The 19,762-nt window shown below is 21.2% G+C and overlaps 1 protein-coding gene across 8 annotated transcripts in view; it reads right to left on the reverse strand.

Moving 5' to 3' along the window:
• Positions 1 to 19,762, reverse strand: part of LOC122713772 (PH and SEC7 domain-containing protein) — a 138,045-nt gene that overhangs the window by 13,662 nt on the left and 104,621 nt on the right. For 7 of the 8 annotated variants that reach the window (XM_043934525.1, XM_043934523.1, XM_043934524.1 and 4 more), the window contains 2 exons: positions 4,708 to 5,077; positions 1,119 to 2,334 (listed from right to left, as the gene is read on the reverse strand). In XM_043934525.1, coding sequence (XP_043790460.1) covers positions 1,119 to 2,334; positions 4,708 to 5,077 — 1,586 coding nt within the window. The remainder of the gene's footprint in view (positions 1 to 1,118; positions 2,335 to 4,707; positions 5,078 to 19,762) is intronic. The other variant, XM_043934530.1, reaches the window with a different exon arrangement.

Consider the following 19,762-nt stretch of genomic DNA (forward strand, 5'->3'; position numbering starts at 1 on the left):
TTATTAATAAATGTAAGAAGAAATTTTCATCATTGAAATTACAAATTAACAATTAATTTTCATTGAACGTACTAAAAAAATGATAAAGTCACAATATAAATGAAAATAGGAATAGATAACTTTCTGACTATTTTTGTAATTTTTTTTATTTTTTATGTTTTTCTAAACATACATATATAAAATAATTGGATCAAAATAAAAAAATTAATCTCGTTTATACATATATCAATATCTGAAATAAATATAAAAAATATGTTTAATATCTATTATTCAATTTTTTTATGATCATCAATTATTTTATTGATATATCTTAAGAAGTATCTAAAATTTAAAAAAAAAATCACGAAATTAAAACATTTATACTCATTTCTGTCACTTATAGCGACAGATTTTATAGCGATTTTGGCATTTTTTAGCCAATATTCAAATTTTTTGAGCCAATAACATTAGCATATTTTAGTAATAAAAAAAATTTATAATACAGAATACTATAATTTCTAACAATTATTTTTTTTTAGAATATTTCTAAAAATTGATAATCTGCAATCGTTACAAATTGATGTTTTCAACAAGTATTGGTCATATAAAAAAAATACTGAAAAATATATTGAAAATTAGCGAAATATTGAAAAATATTCTTTTTGAATATAATTTATTCGCAAGCTTTAAATTATAATGACTATATGATTTTATTATAATGACTATAATCATGAAAGCTTCAAAATCTTGATTTTTAATTGATTTTCTTTCTTACAAATAACATTTCTCATAAAAAATATTTATCTTATAACGAATTAAATTAAATTTTTTTCAGAAAATCAAACATTTTGAATTTTCTAGTATTCTATTTTTAATTTTTATTTTATTTTTAATTTTTATTTTTTAATTTTTAAGAAAAATCCGAAAATTCAAATGAAATATTTTTTTCAATTGCTTCAATTTCGAATAAATTATCTCGCAAAGAGTATTTATTTTATAAAAAATTAAGCATTTGACAATTTTTTTTGAAAAGTTCAAACTTTTTGAATTTCTGAAGAAGTTCTGAAATTTTCAATATTCCATTCATGATTAATTCTTAAGAAAAATTTAAAGATTCGAATGAAAGTTAAATTTCATACCTGATACCCAACGAATTCAGGCGTAACATTCCCAGTGGTGTTATTGCCGGGCGGGCGTTGCACGATGTTCTGCGCGGTGGACGTGGCTACAAGTTCCGGATTACCAAGATTTCCCCGTCTCCTGTTCTGCCTTGGACTCGTATTCCTCGCCACCGCGACGTCCTTGTCCGGCCCCTTCACCTGTATCACTATCCTATGCTCGGTATTCTCCTGTGCCGATGCGTAAACGTTCGACGTTTGTTGCACGGTGGCCGCAGCAGCTGCCTTCAGCCTCCTCTGAGGTGGTTCGCTGGCGAGTATCGTTGAGTCACTGTCACTCGGATCACTGACCATCATGATATCGCGTGCACTCAGTATGTCCATAGTTTCTTCGTCGTTGTAGTCGGGACTGGACATGTTGCTGATCGCCTCGGACTGACTGAGGTCACCGTTGGTGGGATGAAGGCCGGAGGCCGAGGATGCGGTTCCGTCGCCGGAGGGTCCCAGGGCTGACGGTGTGGTGCCCGTGGGTACCGGCGGTGGGAACCTACGGGATCCAGAATTGGAGGACATGACGGAGGACGAGACCGAGGTAGGGGAAGTTGGCGATAAGGATCTTTGGGGACTAGTTCCCTCGGTCGAGGAGCTACTCGACGAGGATTGCGAGGAGCTGCCATTCTGGCAGCAAGAGGTGCGCTCCGAGGCTGATGGCGAGCTGACCGGCGCGTTGTACGTCCAGACGATCCTCTCGCTGGACAAACCTTGGCCGCTGTCAGGCCTCGTGTCCAACAGGGTGTTTAGGCTGGACGTGACGTCATCGTCAATGTCAATATCCACCGCGCTCATCGACGGATCCTTTTGGAATTGCAAGTGGTCCTCGGAGCGCGAGGTGCGGACGAAACCGCTCGAATAACCAAAACTCGCGGTATTTTGTTTGCTATTATCGCTCTGGCCCGGACACTGGCCGCTTTCACGTTTGCTGATTCCGACCGGTGAGGTGCTGGCCGAATTCGAACCGGTGCACTTGTAAGCACGGTGATGGCCCAGCATCTCGTTAGGACTGGTGGGTACCGAGTTATGATGGTGGTGATTGTGGTGATTATGGTGATGGTGGGTATGATGATTGTTGTACCTCAGGGAATCGATTTTCTTCTGGTGCTTCGGGAGCAGGCCGCTGCTTTGCTGGGTGCGCGACAGGTTCAACATTAGGTCACCGGTCATCATGTACGCTTCAAACCTGAGCCCATTTGGTCGAACGAACTTCGGTTAGTTGATTTGACTTGTTTTTTTACACGTATTCAGATATAAAAAATACTAAAAATTTCATTTGTTTCCTTAGAATAAAGTTACAAAAATTTAAATTAATTTGAAATCATAATAATATTCCTTTTTTCGAACCAATGGATTAGCAATTCCGAAAGTATAATATTTTTTGAAAGATTATCAAAATTATTTTCATTTTTGATCATTTATGAAATATTCGCCATTTATTTCTAAACAATATTGTAGAAAAATAGAAAATATTGTAAAAGAATAGACAAATTTTTAATATTTCATTAATATTTTTATCAGGCAGTGTGTGCACGATTTACATTCCTAAAAATAAGATATTGTATTTATTTTATTCTATTAAAAATGCATTTTTATTATAAAAAGAAAGGAAAAATCATATATTTATATAGCTATTATACATATAAGGGAATTATATTTTAACAAATATTAAAAAATATTATAATATTAAAATAAATAATATGTATAAATACAAATTACTTAATTTTAGAAAATATGATTTCATTTTGAATTCTATATTTTATTAAATAATAGTTTTACATTCAAATAATTCTAATTGTACAGAATAAAATCATAAATTTATGATCCGTCACATGAATCATTTATGACATGAAATCCTAAACAAATGATTTTTTGAAAATCATTTTTTTGTTTATATTTATTTTGAAAAATATTATTTTTTAGAAAATATATCATAAATGCTTATATATATATGCTTTTTAATTAAGATCTTTTAATCAAGATATATATTTTTTTAATTTGATTTATTTATATTTATTTATATTTATAATAATATTGATTTATTTATATTTATAAATAATACTGAACTTAATTGTTATAATTTTTTAATGCTATAATACAATAATAATTAAATATTTTTGTAAATATAATTTTTATATTTATGACAATTTTGCTTTACTTTTGATAATCTATTATGTTTAAATGTTTTTTTTTAGGTTCTACATTGAATATGATAAATATTTTATCTTATATATTTTTTTTTTCACACAAAAAAATGGAAACGTTTGAAGAAAGAGTTTAAATATATATACAAATATATGACAATAAAAAAATTTAATTCTTCAGAGAATACTATCTAGAATTTTTAATCATTAATCATAAAATAATAATATTATAATTGTATATGTAATATTATAATCAATCATTAATCATATAATAATAATATTGAGTATTTTAAATAAATTCAATATTGTTATGTTCATATTTCTCAAAAAATAATAATAAATTAAAATAACACCAATATTCTCATATGTATTATAAAAACAAAATTTTTATTTGATAGAGAATCTACTATAAAATCTTTTTCTAAAATTGAAATAATTTCTTAAGATTAATAATTATAATAATAATATATATATAATATATAAAATCATAATAAGAAAATATGAGATATTCTTTTTATTTTATATCTTTCTATATATTATATAGGAAGTTTTATAGATAAATAATGAAATCAAACAAATAATTTTAGTAATTTTCATATAAAAAAAGTGTTTCGTATAAAATAAGCATAATATAGATACTTTAAGAAAATTATTATTAAAAATTATTTGCTTTTTCTAAATTAAAAATCAAATAAGTAATGTATTGTAAAATAATATAAAAATTAAGAAAAATAAATTAAAATTAAAAAATAAATTAAAAATAAATTAAATAAAAACAATGTTAAAATATTAATGATATTAAGTTTTTAATGATGTATAAATATCAAATCAAATAACAAAATCAATATCTTGTTTTATATTAATTATACATATAAATTTTATTTTGCATAATCACAATGAATCTGTAAATATTGAATCCATAATAGCAAATTTTGATTTAAAAAAGTTTTTTTTTTTTATAAGTTTATAAGTTTGTTCTTAGTATGTGAATGATTGCTTTCATTATTATAACAATCAAAAACAAAATATATTTCAAATATCCATTTGTTTTGAATCTATATTCTTAAATTATTATTGTGCCAATAATTTACATTCATTAATTTTTTAAAAATTAAAAAATTCTACTTAAGTATATATATACAAAAATTTCCTATTACAATAAAAAAAATATATTAAATAAAAAGATATTAAATAATGCCTATAGTAAAAAATCATTGAAATTTCTATTTTGTTTGTTTCAATATATCAAATTAAATAATCAAAATCTTGATGTTTCTTTTATATTTTATCTCATATTTTTGTAATCTCTTTGAGCAAATATAATCTTAGGAACAAAAAAAGATTTATTAAAAGAAAATCAATAATATCAATTAAAAATTTTTTCTTGTAAAAAAAAAAATTTTATTGTCATTTACCTAGGTGTGTTCTTCTGTCTGGAAAACTTGTCGCCAGAAAGCGGCTCCCATTGGGCGCGTTCCTCTTCTTTGAAACTATCCATTGGTGGAAGTAGTGCCTCTAACTCGGAAGAGCCAGAGGCATCACTATAGGATCCATTGCTTCTGGTCGCATATTGTGTCGCCCCAGTTGGTTCCTGTGGCGAACCTCCCGGAAGTTCTGGTGTTCCAGGTTTCCTTAGTTCCGTACCCTCTCCGTTGCCGGACGACACTGTTCTAGGATTATTCGCGGGTGTTGTTGCCTCGAGAGATATCTTTGACGAATCCGTTTCGTCACATACCGGTTGTCCAGGTGACAATAGCCGACGTACATGAGCTTTTATCGCAGGATCTAAAGAAATGAATATCTTATTTAAATTGCGATTTTTTGTATTTAAAGATTGTATTTTGAGATAATAAGTATTTTTCTTTCTTTATTTTTTTTTAATTTTTTTGGATTAAAATAAAAGATTCGAATATTCTGAAAAAATAGATTATTTTTTTTTTCCTTTGAATTAGGATTATAAATGGAAGATAGATAGATATCTTGATTGAAATGAATTAAATGTAAAATAATGACATCTCCGAAAAGATTATATTTAGAAATCTAAAACTTTCGGTAATTATTTAATTATTAATTACAAACAGATATCATCCGATGATGACTTTTTAATATATTATTAAGATCATTACCTTGAATAATATTATGAAAATTTTATTTAGCGATTGTTGTTCGTTAAAAAGATATTAATAAAAATTTTTCTTGGAAAAAATTTAATTAAGTCAGGTTGGTTTTATTATCACAATTGATGGCCGATTATTTTACAGAAATAAAAAAACTAGTCCAAATCCAATGCAAATCATTAAATCGGCAATTAAATGAATTTTTATTTAATTTTAATTTAAAATTAAATAGAAATTAAATTTAGAATTAATATAAATTAATTAATGTCAAATAAAAATTTATTTAATTTCTAATTTCATGATTTATATTGGATTTGAGTTAGGTTAATAATTTTTTAATAAACAACTGTCAGCGACTTCACAACACTATTCACTATGATAATCTTGATAATATATTAAAAAATCATCGAGATCAAGAAATAGTATTTTTTGCAGATATTTTAATATTTATTTTAATTTTTAATTTAATCATATATATGATTAAATTTTAATTATTAATTATTTGATAAATTAAAAAAAAATAACTAAAAAAATATTTAATAATATTATATATTTTATTTTCAAATTTTATTAATTAATATAAACAAATGCTGCTATTGTGATTTATATAATAACTTGTTATTATAATATTGTATTTGTTATTATAATATTGTATTGTAATTAAAATATTATTAAAAAAAGATAAAGTATATTTTAAATTTTTTTAATTAGTTATAACCTTGATGTTTTGATAATAGATAAACTCGTTTGATAGATAAACTGATTTGAATAATAGATAAAAAATAAAAATTTTAGATAAAAATTTTATTGTAAAGTTAATTATGGCTGTTAAAATAATGATCAAAATAACGTTCAATAAATTGTATATTTTTTAAATTTTATATATTTTGTCCATAACATTAAAATATTTTTGCTTGTTTATGTAAATTATTGACTTATATTATATTGATGTGTATTAACACATTTCTTCTTAAATATATTTTATATATTTAAAATTATTTATCAACTTTTTTATTTGCTGAAGCAAAGAAGTAATGAAGCAAGAATTATAATTATAATTAATTGTGATTTTTTATTATAATTAGAATAAATTTAAAAAGTAAATGCTTTGAATAAATTAATAATTTTTGAATAAAATAATATCCATAATAATACTTATTTAATATCTATTAGTCTTAATTTTTGAATATTTATATATTATTAATAAATATTTGAAAATTATATATTATCTTAATTAATTTTCATATATTAATTATTAATGTTTTCAACATATTAAATATATATATAAAAAATTTAAAAATTAAAAATAAGAAATTCGAATATCAAAAATATTTATTTCAAATTTAAAAAAAAGTTACAAAAAATAAAGAAATAAAACTCAAATAAATCTTTTTTCCTCTATTTTTTTCTGTTGTATATTTTTTTTTTTTTCTTCATAAGAACTATTATCTTTAATAATAAGAAAATGTGCAACCTCACGTAGACTTTGATGAAACTTCAAACTTCGGAATCATGTTGATTTCGAAGCCCTTGCAAACAATTTTTTAAACACAGTTTTTCTTAAAGAACTTTTAAAGCTTTAGAAATTTCTACTTTAGTTTTAGAAAATTCATCTGAATCTATCAATCACGAAATCTTATATTTTATATAATTCTTTTGAAAATTGTTTTCGATTCCGATTTGCTGTTCACGAGTAAAATTAATAATTACAAAAATTTATTAATTCTGAACAATAGAAACTGAAATTTTTAAAATAAATAAAAATACTTATTTATATAACAAAATATTTGTAGCTCAAAAATTAATATGTGGATGAAACATTTTGAAAATACTTTATACATCATGGATTCCCAAACAATTTTAAAAGAGGTCATAAATGTCATTTATAAAATAAAAATATTTGTAACATTTGTAATTAATAATAATAATAATAATACTTGGTTAACCTTCACTTTTCATTTGATTAATTGTTATAAAATTATTTTTACCAATAGTATTTGGAATCGAAACTTTAATTTTTAACACGTATACATCTTCGGAAACTTAAAATATCGTAAAAAAAAAACAAACATTTTTTTTCTATCTCACTTATATGCAATGTTTTTCTTTCTCATTTGTCACGATTAAAGCAAGCGAAATCAAGAAAGAACATACTCAACTCTCAACAACAATTTTCAGAATATTTAGCTTCTTGAATGACTTGTCTTGTGATAGTTATTCGGGCACTATTGTATTTACATAAAAAATATCTATTATATTTATATATATTATAAAGTAAAAATTTTTCAGCAAAATTCATATTTGATTCTATTGAATATTTTAATTAGTTATAATAGTTATAATTTTTAATAATTTTTATGATCTTAACCTTATAAATTTTTTTAATTTTTACTAATTTGAAGAATTTTATATGAAAATAAAATTCTTATATAGTTATAGTTATGTACTTTATTTTATTAACAATATGTTTTTATGTAATTATGAAAAATAAAGAGATGAAAAATTATTTGATTATTGTAAAGTCATATTTCTATTTATATATAGAAAAGCTTGTATATATATAGATAAATAAAAAATCACTTTCGTTTATAATTACATTATTTTCTATTCAAAATCTTTATGATAGATTCTTATAATCGCCATAAAAAAGATTTGCATGAAATAATAATTTTCACTAATGCTCATATAATATTTATATTCTCTTTTATAAATATATCTTTTAATCTTGCAGAATATCTAACTAAAACTGCACTAAATTTTTCATTATGAAAGAAACTTCTTGTCCTTTATTACATTACAGCATTACAAATTTCAAAATATTTTTAATATACTAAATAAATAATATAATATAATAATAAACTTTTAAATAAACTAAATTACAAAAATATTTTTTAATTAAAAGTTCCTATTAGCGATTTTTATTATCAAAAATATAAAAAAGCAAGTGATAATTTTTTCAAGAAATTGAAACATGGAATAAAATGTTTCTACTTTAGTGAAAGTAGAAACAAAATAAGTTCAAGATTTATTAAATAGTTATTTTATTTATTATAATGAATTCACTAACAAGGTCAGGATTAAATATTTAGAATTCTAAGTTTATAAAAATAAATTTGAAAGTAAAACTTTTGAGAACAATTTACTATTCCCTCATTACTATTTGAAATCCATAGATATCCTAATCTTAAATATACACTCCGTATATTTAAATAATATAGGATGAATTAATAAGAACTATTAGTATATGGAAATTTATATCTATTGATTATATCAAAATTTTTTTAATATATGTAATTTTTAAGGAATACATTGAATCGATTTGATTTTTTTTATATCAAAATGAATTTGCCTTTTTCAAAACAATATATTTCAGGGTCCCACATCGCTATAAAAAATAAAATATAAAAAAATCACATTGCATCCATTCGATATATTCCTTAAAATACATAATTCATTTAAAATATGATATGAAAAAACTTTGGAAAGTTTTGAAAATCTTAACCGTTTTGGATGTCTTGAAAATCTTAAGAATTGTGATAGCGCAATGAGTATTCAATATCTTCCTATTGTTTAATTACTTTGATTCATTGACGTAAAATATCTATTATAAGAAATTCAGAATAACTGAAATCCAGAAAATTATCATAATTATATTTAGTAATTATTTAAAAAACAATTACAATCACGTTCAATTTTAATGATTTTTGAATATGTAGAAATGAACATTTTGAACAACTTTTTTTTATATATATAATCATTATTTATCTGTACTTTTCGAATTATTCTTTTCGAAAAAAAAATTACTATTATTACATTGAATTTCGAAAATATACATATATATGTTCATGATAACATGTGCGTCACTATATTACTATTATTTGATATTTCTATAAATATATCACAAAATTTTATTGTAATTTTATTATTATTGTAACTTAAGAATTTCAAAACATTATTATAACTTAAAAATTTCAAAAAAATTTATCAAAAGTTTTGAACTTCGAATTATGTTCAAAATGATTTAAATTTTTCATATAATATAAAAATAAATATAAATAAATTCGAAGTATCTCAAATTCCACTATTATTTATGTCATTTTCGAAACCATTCTTAATCAATTCTTATTCATTTTTCTTATACAATAATTTACATTCATTAATTAAAGTGCATATCCTTTTTTTCTTTTTGTTTCTTTATCTTCAAATTTACTTTAATTATTTTCACTTGAACAATATTCATCGCGTCTTCAGTACATTTGCAATTTTCTGCGCGATCTTGTGCCAGTAGGATTAAAAAAAAATCACCGTGGCAACATGGAACAAAAAAGAAAACAGAGCTTCTCTTCACGGAAATTTATCACCAGTGCGTGGAGAACTTCAAAGCGGCCGACCACCGATCCCAAAGCCATCGCCAAAGAAAACTCGCTATCCGGGTGGAAATGCGGCGGAGGAACTTCGATTCCCGCAGGATTGACTCGGCCGAGAACGCGATTTATGAGCGACAGAACTCGCCCTTAAATAATGTAGTTCTACGCCTACGTCTCGTCGCCGTTGTTCGACCAGCGATGGCTGCACCCGCCACACTGTTTCACATTTACTCTGCCCCACAACGAGAGCAACCATTCAACCATTATGATCCGTCGTCAAGAAATGCAATATCTAGTTTATGTTTAGTCTGACTACTTCCAGAAGTATAAAGAGTACTTTGTGAGTGGAATTTGATGAATGTTTCTAGAATTACGTGTTTGTTAACTTGTGTTCAGCGGAGGAGGATATTGTTAATCTTTTTGAAATAAAAATGAATTAAATAAAAAATAGAGAGAAGAGAGAAAATACAGATTGAAGACACTTGAAATTTCTTATTTTTTATATTGAAATTAATTTTTCAAAGGCAAAAAATTTTTTAATTAAAAACAGTTTTGTTAAAATTTATATAAATTTTAAAAATTATATTGAAAAATATTAGAGAATACAATGACAAAAAAATATTAAATGATGATTTAAAATGAATATTTTTAAAATGATTTACATAATATAATTTGTATAATAAATGAAATTTGTATAATAAAATGATTTATTTAGAAAATTTGAAAACTTTTTTTATTAATTTTTTTTTCAAAAAATCATAAATGTAATTTTCTATTCCTAAATCTTTATTTTTACTTTAAGGAGTTTCTGTTTTTCTTATCTTATAGGCTAGAAATTAATAAAAATAAATTGACTGCATCAAAATTCGATGAAAATTGTTTCAACTTCGAAATATATGGAATTCGAATTTGAAATACATAAAAACACATCATCTTTTATTATTAAGAAATAGTTAAATACATTTATTATACAGATATAATACAAATATTTATTTTTCTCCTATTAAAAGTTCATAATTAGAAATGAAAATTGAATATTTATTAGTTTAAAAAAGAAATTATGCAAATAACTCTAAATAAAAAATTAATAATGACAATGATAAATGAAAAAATAATGTTATTTTATTATCTCAGTATTTTTAAATGTTTATTCCATTTGTTAACGATATCTATTTAACAAAATAAATCGGAGATCCGATTTTAATTAATTTATTTAATTCTATTATTAATAAAACAATTATAAAAATAAATTATTATTAATTATTATTAATAATATAAAAAAATAAATTAATTATAAATATTTCAGATATTAAAAATATATAATATATATATTATATATAAATATACATATAAATATATTATATTAATATATATATATTATTATATATATATTAAATATATTAAATATATTAATAATATATATATATGTTATATAACTATGTTTATAGAATTTTTTTAATTTATTATACAACTATATTTATAGAATATAAAAATCATCAAACCAGAATTATATTTTTCATCTTATATAAGATTTCATATTTATTTTAAATTCATATCAAATAAAAAGATTGGGTAAATTTTGAATTACTTTAAATAATAACAAAGAATTATGCTATACAATTTAACTATCCATCTTTCTTTTTTTAAATAAAATATTTTATTATTATTCATATGAAATAAATTACAATTTCTACTAATAATTTTCAAGTTCAATTCAACTATGCAAAAACTTCTATTTATAAAGAAAAATAATAGGTAGAAAATAAATGTATAATAAATTTTTTTGTATTTTTAGATATTTGAGAGTGATTTAGCAATCTTTGATTAATTATAAATATGTATAATTTTATTTTTTATATCTCTATTATTAATGAAGATTCTATATAATATGTTTTTCTATTCTTAAATATTTTAATAAATTTTTATTTTACTTTAATACAAATATACTATAAAAAATAAATAAAATATAATAATTTCTTTAAAAAAATATTTACTAATTTAAAAGCATTTATTAACTTTGGATACGAATAAAAAAAATATTATAAACTATTATATATATATATTATAAATTTCTAAATTACAAACTACTAAAAATGTTAATAATTTAAATCATCAAATATTAATTTTTAATCTGAATTTTTATCTATTTTTTTCTGAATAAATTCAAATTGTTTTCAATTCTTTATAAAAATATAAATAAATGTATGAACATTTTCATCTCATATAAATATTCTCAATCTATTAATAATACAATAATAATTATATTATATATATTCTAATAAATCAATAATTCTTGAATTAAAATTATTTTAATAAAATTCTAATTTTAATAAAATAACAATTTTATAAAAATACACATTGCTCATAAAATTTTCCATAAATTTTACTTACAAATTTACAACTTTACAAATCCCAATTATTTCCTTCACTTTTCACCAAGTTTTCTGTGCATCGTTTTCCTGCAGACCATGAGTAATCAATGATTCACTCTGATAGAAAATCGTTTATTATCCGAATGCATCGTTCGTTTGATCGTTGGCTCGTGCGCTTAATTAACTGCCCTCGACACTCTCTCTTTTTTTTCTCCTTCTTTTCTTTTTCACCATGTTGTTTCATATTCTTGTATGCGTAAACAGCGAACAGCTGATAGATACTAAATGATAAAAACGATGATCGATGCTTTAAAGAGCAGATGCACGATCGCGTTTTCTATCGGTTATTATCGCGTAATGCTATTATTATGATCAGGTTCAAGAGCGATTATATGTGAGTGCAACGAGTTCTATCATTAGATCGTCAGAGTTCAGTCACCAGCTGATGTACAACCAGTCTACAGTTCATGGACATGATGACCATTTAAAACTGTTTTCGATTGATTTATAATAGCACTTGAAATGCTCTTTGATGATATTTATCTTATATAGAAGATACTTTTTATTTCTGGAATAAAAATAATGAATAAAAGAAACAAAGAATTATTAAGTAAATTAAATAAATTTATCTAAAATGAAAATACATATAAATAAATTCTAAAATTTTATTTGAAGAATAAATTATTTTCAAATAATTTATTTATCAAACATTTAATTATTTCAAGAAATAAATGAAAGATAATTTTGACAACATTAAAATTATTCATATGTATTTATGTTTCATTTTTCCATTGATTTTTCTTTGATACAATAATTACACAGAATTTGTAAAATACTCAAGTAGTCGCTTGTAACTGTTTCTAATATTAAATATTAACATTAAATTATAATATAGTCTTATCTATATAATTCGACATTTAAAATTATAATAATTCTAATAGATCTATATCAATCAAGATTTATATTAAAACAATCTATCATGTTAAGCAAATCTCAGTTTGCTCTGATGACACAAATGTATCCTAAATCAATTATATCTCCTCGAATAAGATATATACCCTTCGTATTAAATAAAGCATTAAGATTTAAGCTAATTAATGAGATAATAATCGAATATTAATAAAAATAAAAAAAAGAATATGCACAATAATAATTTAATATTAATTTTTATTATTTAATAAATGATTTATACAATTTAATGATATAATAAATAAAAAATAAAATTATATAATTTATATTTATCATTTATGATATTTAATAAAATGAAAATAAGTAAATGATATTATAAAAATTTATTATTGAAATTATTAATTCATTTATATATTCATTATATATTCATTTATATATAAAAATTTATTGTTAAGTCTTTATTATTTCAAAATTTAAAAATTATTATTTTATTTTAATATTTTATTTATATATTTTATTATTATTACAATAGATATTTATAATTTTTTCATATCAATATTAATAATTCATATCAATATTATAATTTATGGTTTGTATTTCATTAAATTAATTCTATTTATTATATTATATTATATATATATATTATATTTCATTAAATTAATCCTATTTAATAATTAATACATAAAAATTTTTCAATTTTTCTTTGCAAAATATTTATTTTCATTGTTGTGTCGCAAGAAATATAAAAAAAAAATTCTTTTGAACATTTAATATAATGTAGATCAAATAGATCAAAAATATATATGAAAAGATACTAAATTTTTTTGAATGACTTTTGAGAGAAAAGTTCAAGAAGGATCAAAAATCAGAAAAACCAATTTTCTGAAATTCCAAAATACCATTTAAAAGTTTGAAAAATATTAATTGGAAAAATTAAATTAACTACACTAAAGATAATAAAATTTTTTTTTAAAATTTTAAATATTATAATATAAATAAAATTTCTAAATTATACATAGTATCAAATCCATAAATATTTATTATTTATAAAAAATAGTTAGATTAAAATAGTTAGATTAAATTATATTAGAAAATTCTATCATTTTATTTAAGTGAAATCTATTAATGTATGTAACTTTAATTTCTAATTAATTATAATTATTAAAATTATAATTAATTATAAAATAACATTAATGTATGTAACCTTAATAACAAAATTAGAAATTAATATAAAAAAGAAAAAAATTAGAAATTTTGATATTTTATTTTCTATAAAATTTAAGTAAGTAATATATTAGTAAGTAATATATTATATCAGATTAGAGAATTTATTTAAGTAAGTGTAATCTATTATTAACATCTATAATATAAGATTTCTAATTAATAATAAAATTAGAAATTAATATAAAAAGAAAAAAAGTTAAAAATTTCTACGAGAACATTTTTTACTAAAAATAAAATTTAAATATTTAAAAAAAAAATCTATTTTAAATATTTAAAATAGATTAGGTTAGCTTAAATTAGAAAATTCTATCATTCTATTTAAGCAAATGAAACCTGTTAATATTAATAATATTAATAAAATAATATTAATTTGCAATCAATAACAAAATTACAAACTGATATAAAAAAGAAAAAACTAATTCCAAATTAGATGGCAATTTTTCTTTGTGCTTTGTGGCATCGTTCAATTTCCTTGGGGAGGATTAAACTGTCACGAGATAACTCGCGCGATTATCATGCGCTGCGAACATATATTTATGGCAAAGACGGCTCGTGGCCTAAAGAGAGAAAGAAAAGAAAAGGGAGAAAAGAGCCGAGTTGAATCTAGCATTTTGTCATTAGATTACCGAGATATACTCATTAATCAACACGGCACGGATATAATTAGTTTGCCTTTTAAAAACACGAATAGTTTATCGATTAGAGATATATTGGATTTCTTTCGCTTTGTAAATTTTTGAATTTATCCAATGAAGAAAACTAATGAAAAAAAAGATTAATATTAGGTTTGTTTAAATTTTAAGATAGCTATATTGAATAGAGCAAAATATATTTTTTTAAAAATTTTGAAAATTTATAATAGTGATTTTTATTTATGATAGTGGTTTAATACTTATTTTAATTATTAAAATTATAAAAATATTTGAATATTTTTATTATTAAATATATTTTTTTATTTGATAAAATTTGTAATTATAGTTTTTAAAAATTATTACATCAAATTTATATTTACAATATTAAAATATTATAATTAATTAATTATTTATTTATATCATATTAAATTACAATTGTATAATTTAATATATATATAATATAAATTTTAATATAAATATAGTTCAAGATTAAATTATATATAAATATATAATTTAATATAAATATAATTTTAATATAATATAAATATATTATATTAAATATAATTTAATATAAATTTTAATATAAATAATATATAATATTAATATAAATATATTATATTAATGTTAATCGAAATATTTTTAATATAAATATATTAATCATATTAATATTAAATAATACAAATAAAATATTTTTTATAACATATAAAATATTATTATTTTACGTTTTATATAATAGTATATTGTATGTATTTAATGATGTGATATAATAGCATTGTAGCATTTAATTTAACATTTAATAAACATTTTAATATAATATTTATTTCATAACATTTATTTCATATTAAGATATTATAAATTATTAAAATTCATGCAAAATTTATTAAATATATAATAAATAATAATAACTTAGTAATATATAACATATATAAAATATATATCTATTAATATATCAAACACATATATTGTAATATTTTATATAAAATAATGACTGGAGTCTACGGATAAAAAGATTTTATACAAAATGCAACTTCAATTTTTTTTTTGCTTAGAATTACTAGGACGTTTTACATATGTCATATAGATTGCGGTTTCTTTACATGTCGTCGACTTCTTTACGTCGTATAGACTGTCGCATCGTTTCTTCATGTATCATCTAGTTGCTATAACTAGATGCATTTTAATAGTCATCTTTCCAGTTTTGCACAATAATATATTAAATTTCTTTTTTTTTAAATGGAAATTGATTTTAAATTAGAAAATTTCTCAGACATGTTACTTCAGAATTTTATATTTATATATAATATTTATTAAAATATTAGAATAATATAGTTTGATGAAGAGATAAAATAAAAAGAATGAATCTATGATGTATAGAGGATCATGTAATGAAGATTAATTTAAAAAAATTTTTCACAATTTATCACATTATCATATTAATCAAAATTAAAATTGAACAATTTAATCCAAATCTAAAAGAAAAGAAAAATATCTATTATTTTATTTATTATTAATTTATTTATTTATTATTTATTTATTTATATATTATTATTATTTATTTATTTATTATTAAATAACAGAAAAATCAATAAATTATAGTTTCAAAAATTATTTAGAAATTATTTAGAACAAATTCGCGAATTATAAACACGTATTTGAAAGCAAAACAATTATCAATTCATATATTTCTTTAATTTGAAAATATCTCGTTGTAGAAATTATAATATATTATATCCTTTTTTTTTTTAATAATTTCATATAAGGAAATGATTTATCAACTCATTTTATCTTTGTGCTCCACCTACATCAAGCAATTTTAATTTCAATCATGTTTCATCGCTCATTATAAAAGTTATTTAAGCAATTTTTTCTATTATTATAATTCTCAACCCAATTACCTGATAATGTTCAACGACTACAATTTTCTATTAAACTCCGATTGATTTACCGTGCACTAATTATTCGCCTTCACCATCTCGATCATATATGCATTTTCCACGGAATAAATCGTTGAATCGCATTTCTACCATCTCTTTCTTTTTTCCGCTCATTTTTACTCCCGGCTAAATTAGCTGATACGCGTTCCTTTGTGTTTAATGTACTTCTTAAATCGATATGCCGCTTTCCCCGGCATCCTGCAATCCCTTTCATATACATAAGTGAGAAAAGCCAATTAACCGATATTCGGTCACTAAACACTGCCAGAGGCCGATTAGCAAATCGACAATAATCAATAATATGTTAATTATATTATTGAATATTATTACAAGTATTTGGACATTTATTTTTTGAATTATATAGTTTTTTGTACCGATTGTTTGGAAATTTAAATAAAATTTATTTCAAATAATTCAAAAATTATTTCAAATAAAGCTATTTATTATTGTTTATTTGATAAATACAGATAAATTTATTAAAAAAAGATATCATTCCCTAATTTTAATGATTTTTTATGTTGTCAAGATTATCATTATACTGAATATGTGAAAGTTTTATTGCGCAGTTGTTTATTAAAAAGTTATTAATCTAATCTAATTTAATATAAATCTAAATTATAAATTATAAATTATGAAATCAATAATGAAAATAATTTTTATTTGATATGAATTAATTTATGTTAATTCTAAGTTTAATTTTATTTCAAATTAAGATTACATAAAAACTTATTTATTAGCGTATTTCAATTGAGATTATATTTTTTATTTAATCAATTCAAAGAAATAAGATAGATAAATATTTGGGAAAATAATAAATTAACGAATCAATTATTTAAATAACATTTATTTTTGGATGAAAAATTCATTTCTAAAATAATATTCAAAATAAATATATAACATATAATTTTAATAATAATTATACTAAATAATAATAAGAAGTAATAATAAATAATAATAATAAATAATAACAATATTAAGAAGAACTAGTAATAACAGAATTTTGCATCATTAGCAAATAATAAATAATTTATTTCTTTGAAGTGATAAATAAAACATTAATTGCAAATATATCAATTTATTTATATCAATTTATTTATTTTTTTCATATGTTCATAAATATGTAAGTACTTGTTTGTATTATTTGAAAAATAAATTATTTTTCAAATAATTTTAAAAAGTAAAATAGTATAGTTTTAAATTTCTCAAAACGTTCAGTTTAAGTTTAATCTTAAATAATATTATTTGAATATTAATTTGTAAGGAAGATTATTTTATATTTCTTTTTATATTATTTTTTATTTTTTGATATTTTAATTTTTTATTTAGATATTTGTTCTTAAACTTTATTACAACATATAAAAATATTCTTTTATACAGAATTTCTATTCTTTAAAGATTGATAATTATATTTAAATATACTTCCTTTTTTAAAATACTTTTTGATATTTATATTTCTTAAACTAATTATAAGATAAAATTTTTGTAATATTAAAAAAAAATGCTATTGCTCTATTGTTTGTGGTTTTTTATTTTCTATCATTATTTGAAATAACTAAATATTTGATAAATAAATCATTTGAAAATAAATTAAATAAATTTTCTTGAATAAATTTTACCATTTGTTTGCATAAATCTTTATTTTAAATCAATTTATATTTTATCTTGTATAAAATTGTTTTTTTTTATTTTTTATTTTTATTAAACATAGAAAGTATACAAACTTGTTTGAAATTAAGATTAATTTCTTAATATTTTGAAAAACAGATATAGGATTTTGCAACTCCAATTTTTAAAATAAAAATATATATGTAATTTTTTAAATTATTTATTTTTTAATTTTTTTTAAATATTCATATTTTTTAAGTTTTTAATGGCATTTGAAATAATAATTTTTACTATGAAATAAAAATTTATACTTCAAAGAGAAGTTTATAAATTATATTTTTTACATATTATAGAAAAATAAATTAGTTATAAAAATTTTTCAATTTCAGAAACAAATATTTGTTATAAGTTGCTTCGATATCAAGATATCTCTATTTAGATTAAATACGAAATACAAAATTTGTTTAAAAATTTGTTTAAATAATAAAATTTCACGTGATTAAATTATACTAATTTTAAAAAATTCAATAATTAAATAAATTTTAATATTAAAACTTAATTAATTTCTAATTAAATATGAAATCAAATCATAACGTAAATAATTGAATATTAAATTAATTTCTAAGCAAATTATATTTCTAAATTAATAATTAGATTTCTAAAATAATTATATAATAATTATATAATAATTTCTATATTAATCTCTCAATGATTGAATTTTCGAAACCGCAATTCACTATCTACAAAAACAACAAAATGAATTCATTCATTTCAAACGAATTCAACTCTATCCCATCCTCTTGTTTCTCCGTATATCTAGATTACCTTATCAAAGAAGCTTTTCCTATTATCAAATGAATGGACGTAGCAATCATTCAATAGGGCCATCAGGTTGTTCAACGCGGACTTCATTAGTATGGACAGCACTGGGAGTATAGAGCCTAACCTCTAACATCGAATGAATTCAAGGTGCGCGTGCACTGATAACGATAATCCGGTGTAAATCGGCTAAACACGACGGTTGCTCTGAGGTAACATTGTATCTGGTCCCTTGGCGGGTTTACACAATGATTCCACTCACGCAACCGTGGCCGGCTGTCCGTCTGTATCATCAGCTCTATGTTTACAGCATTTTAAATTGGATAAGAATTTTCATAAAAGAAAGTACGGTGAATAGAATGTTAAATGAAATTTAACTAATGAATAGCAATTTATTTTATGAATTATGTTGATTAAAGGAAAATATTTTAAAAATTAAATTCATTATACATATTATAATAATAATAATAATAATAATAATAATAATAATA

The sequence above is a fragment of the Apis laboriosa genome, unplaced genomic scaffold, assembly GCF_014066325.1.
Source record: "Apis laboriosa isolate Shangri-la unplaced genomic scaffold, ASM1406632v1 scaffold26_cov146, whole genome shotgun sequence".
Lineage (NCBI taxonomy): Eukaryota > Metazoa > Arthropoda > Insecta > Hymenoptera > Apidae > Apis > Apis laboriosa.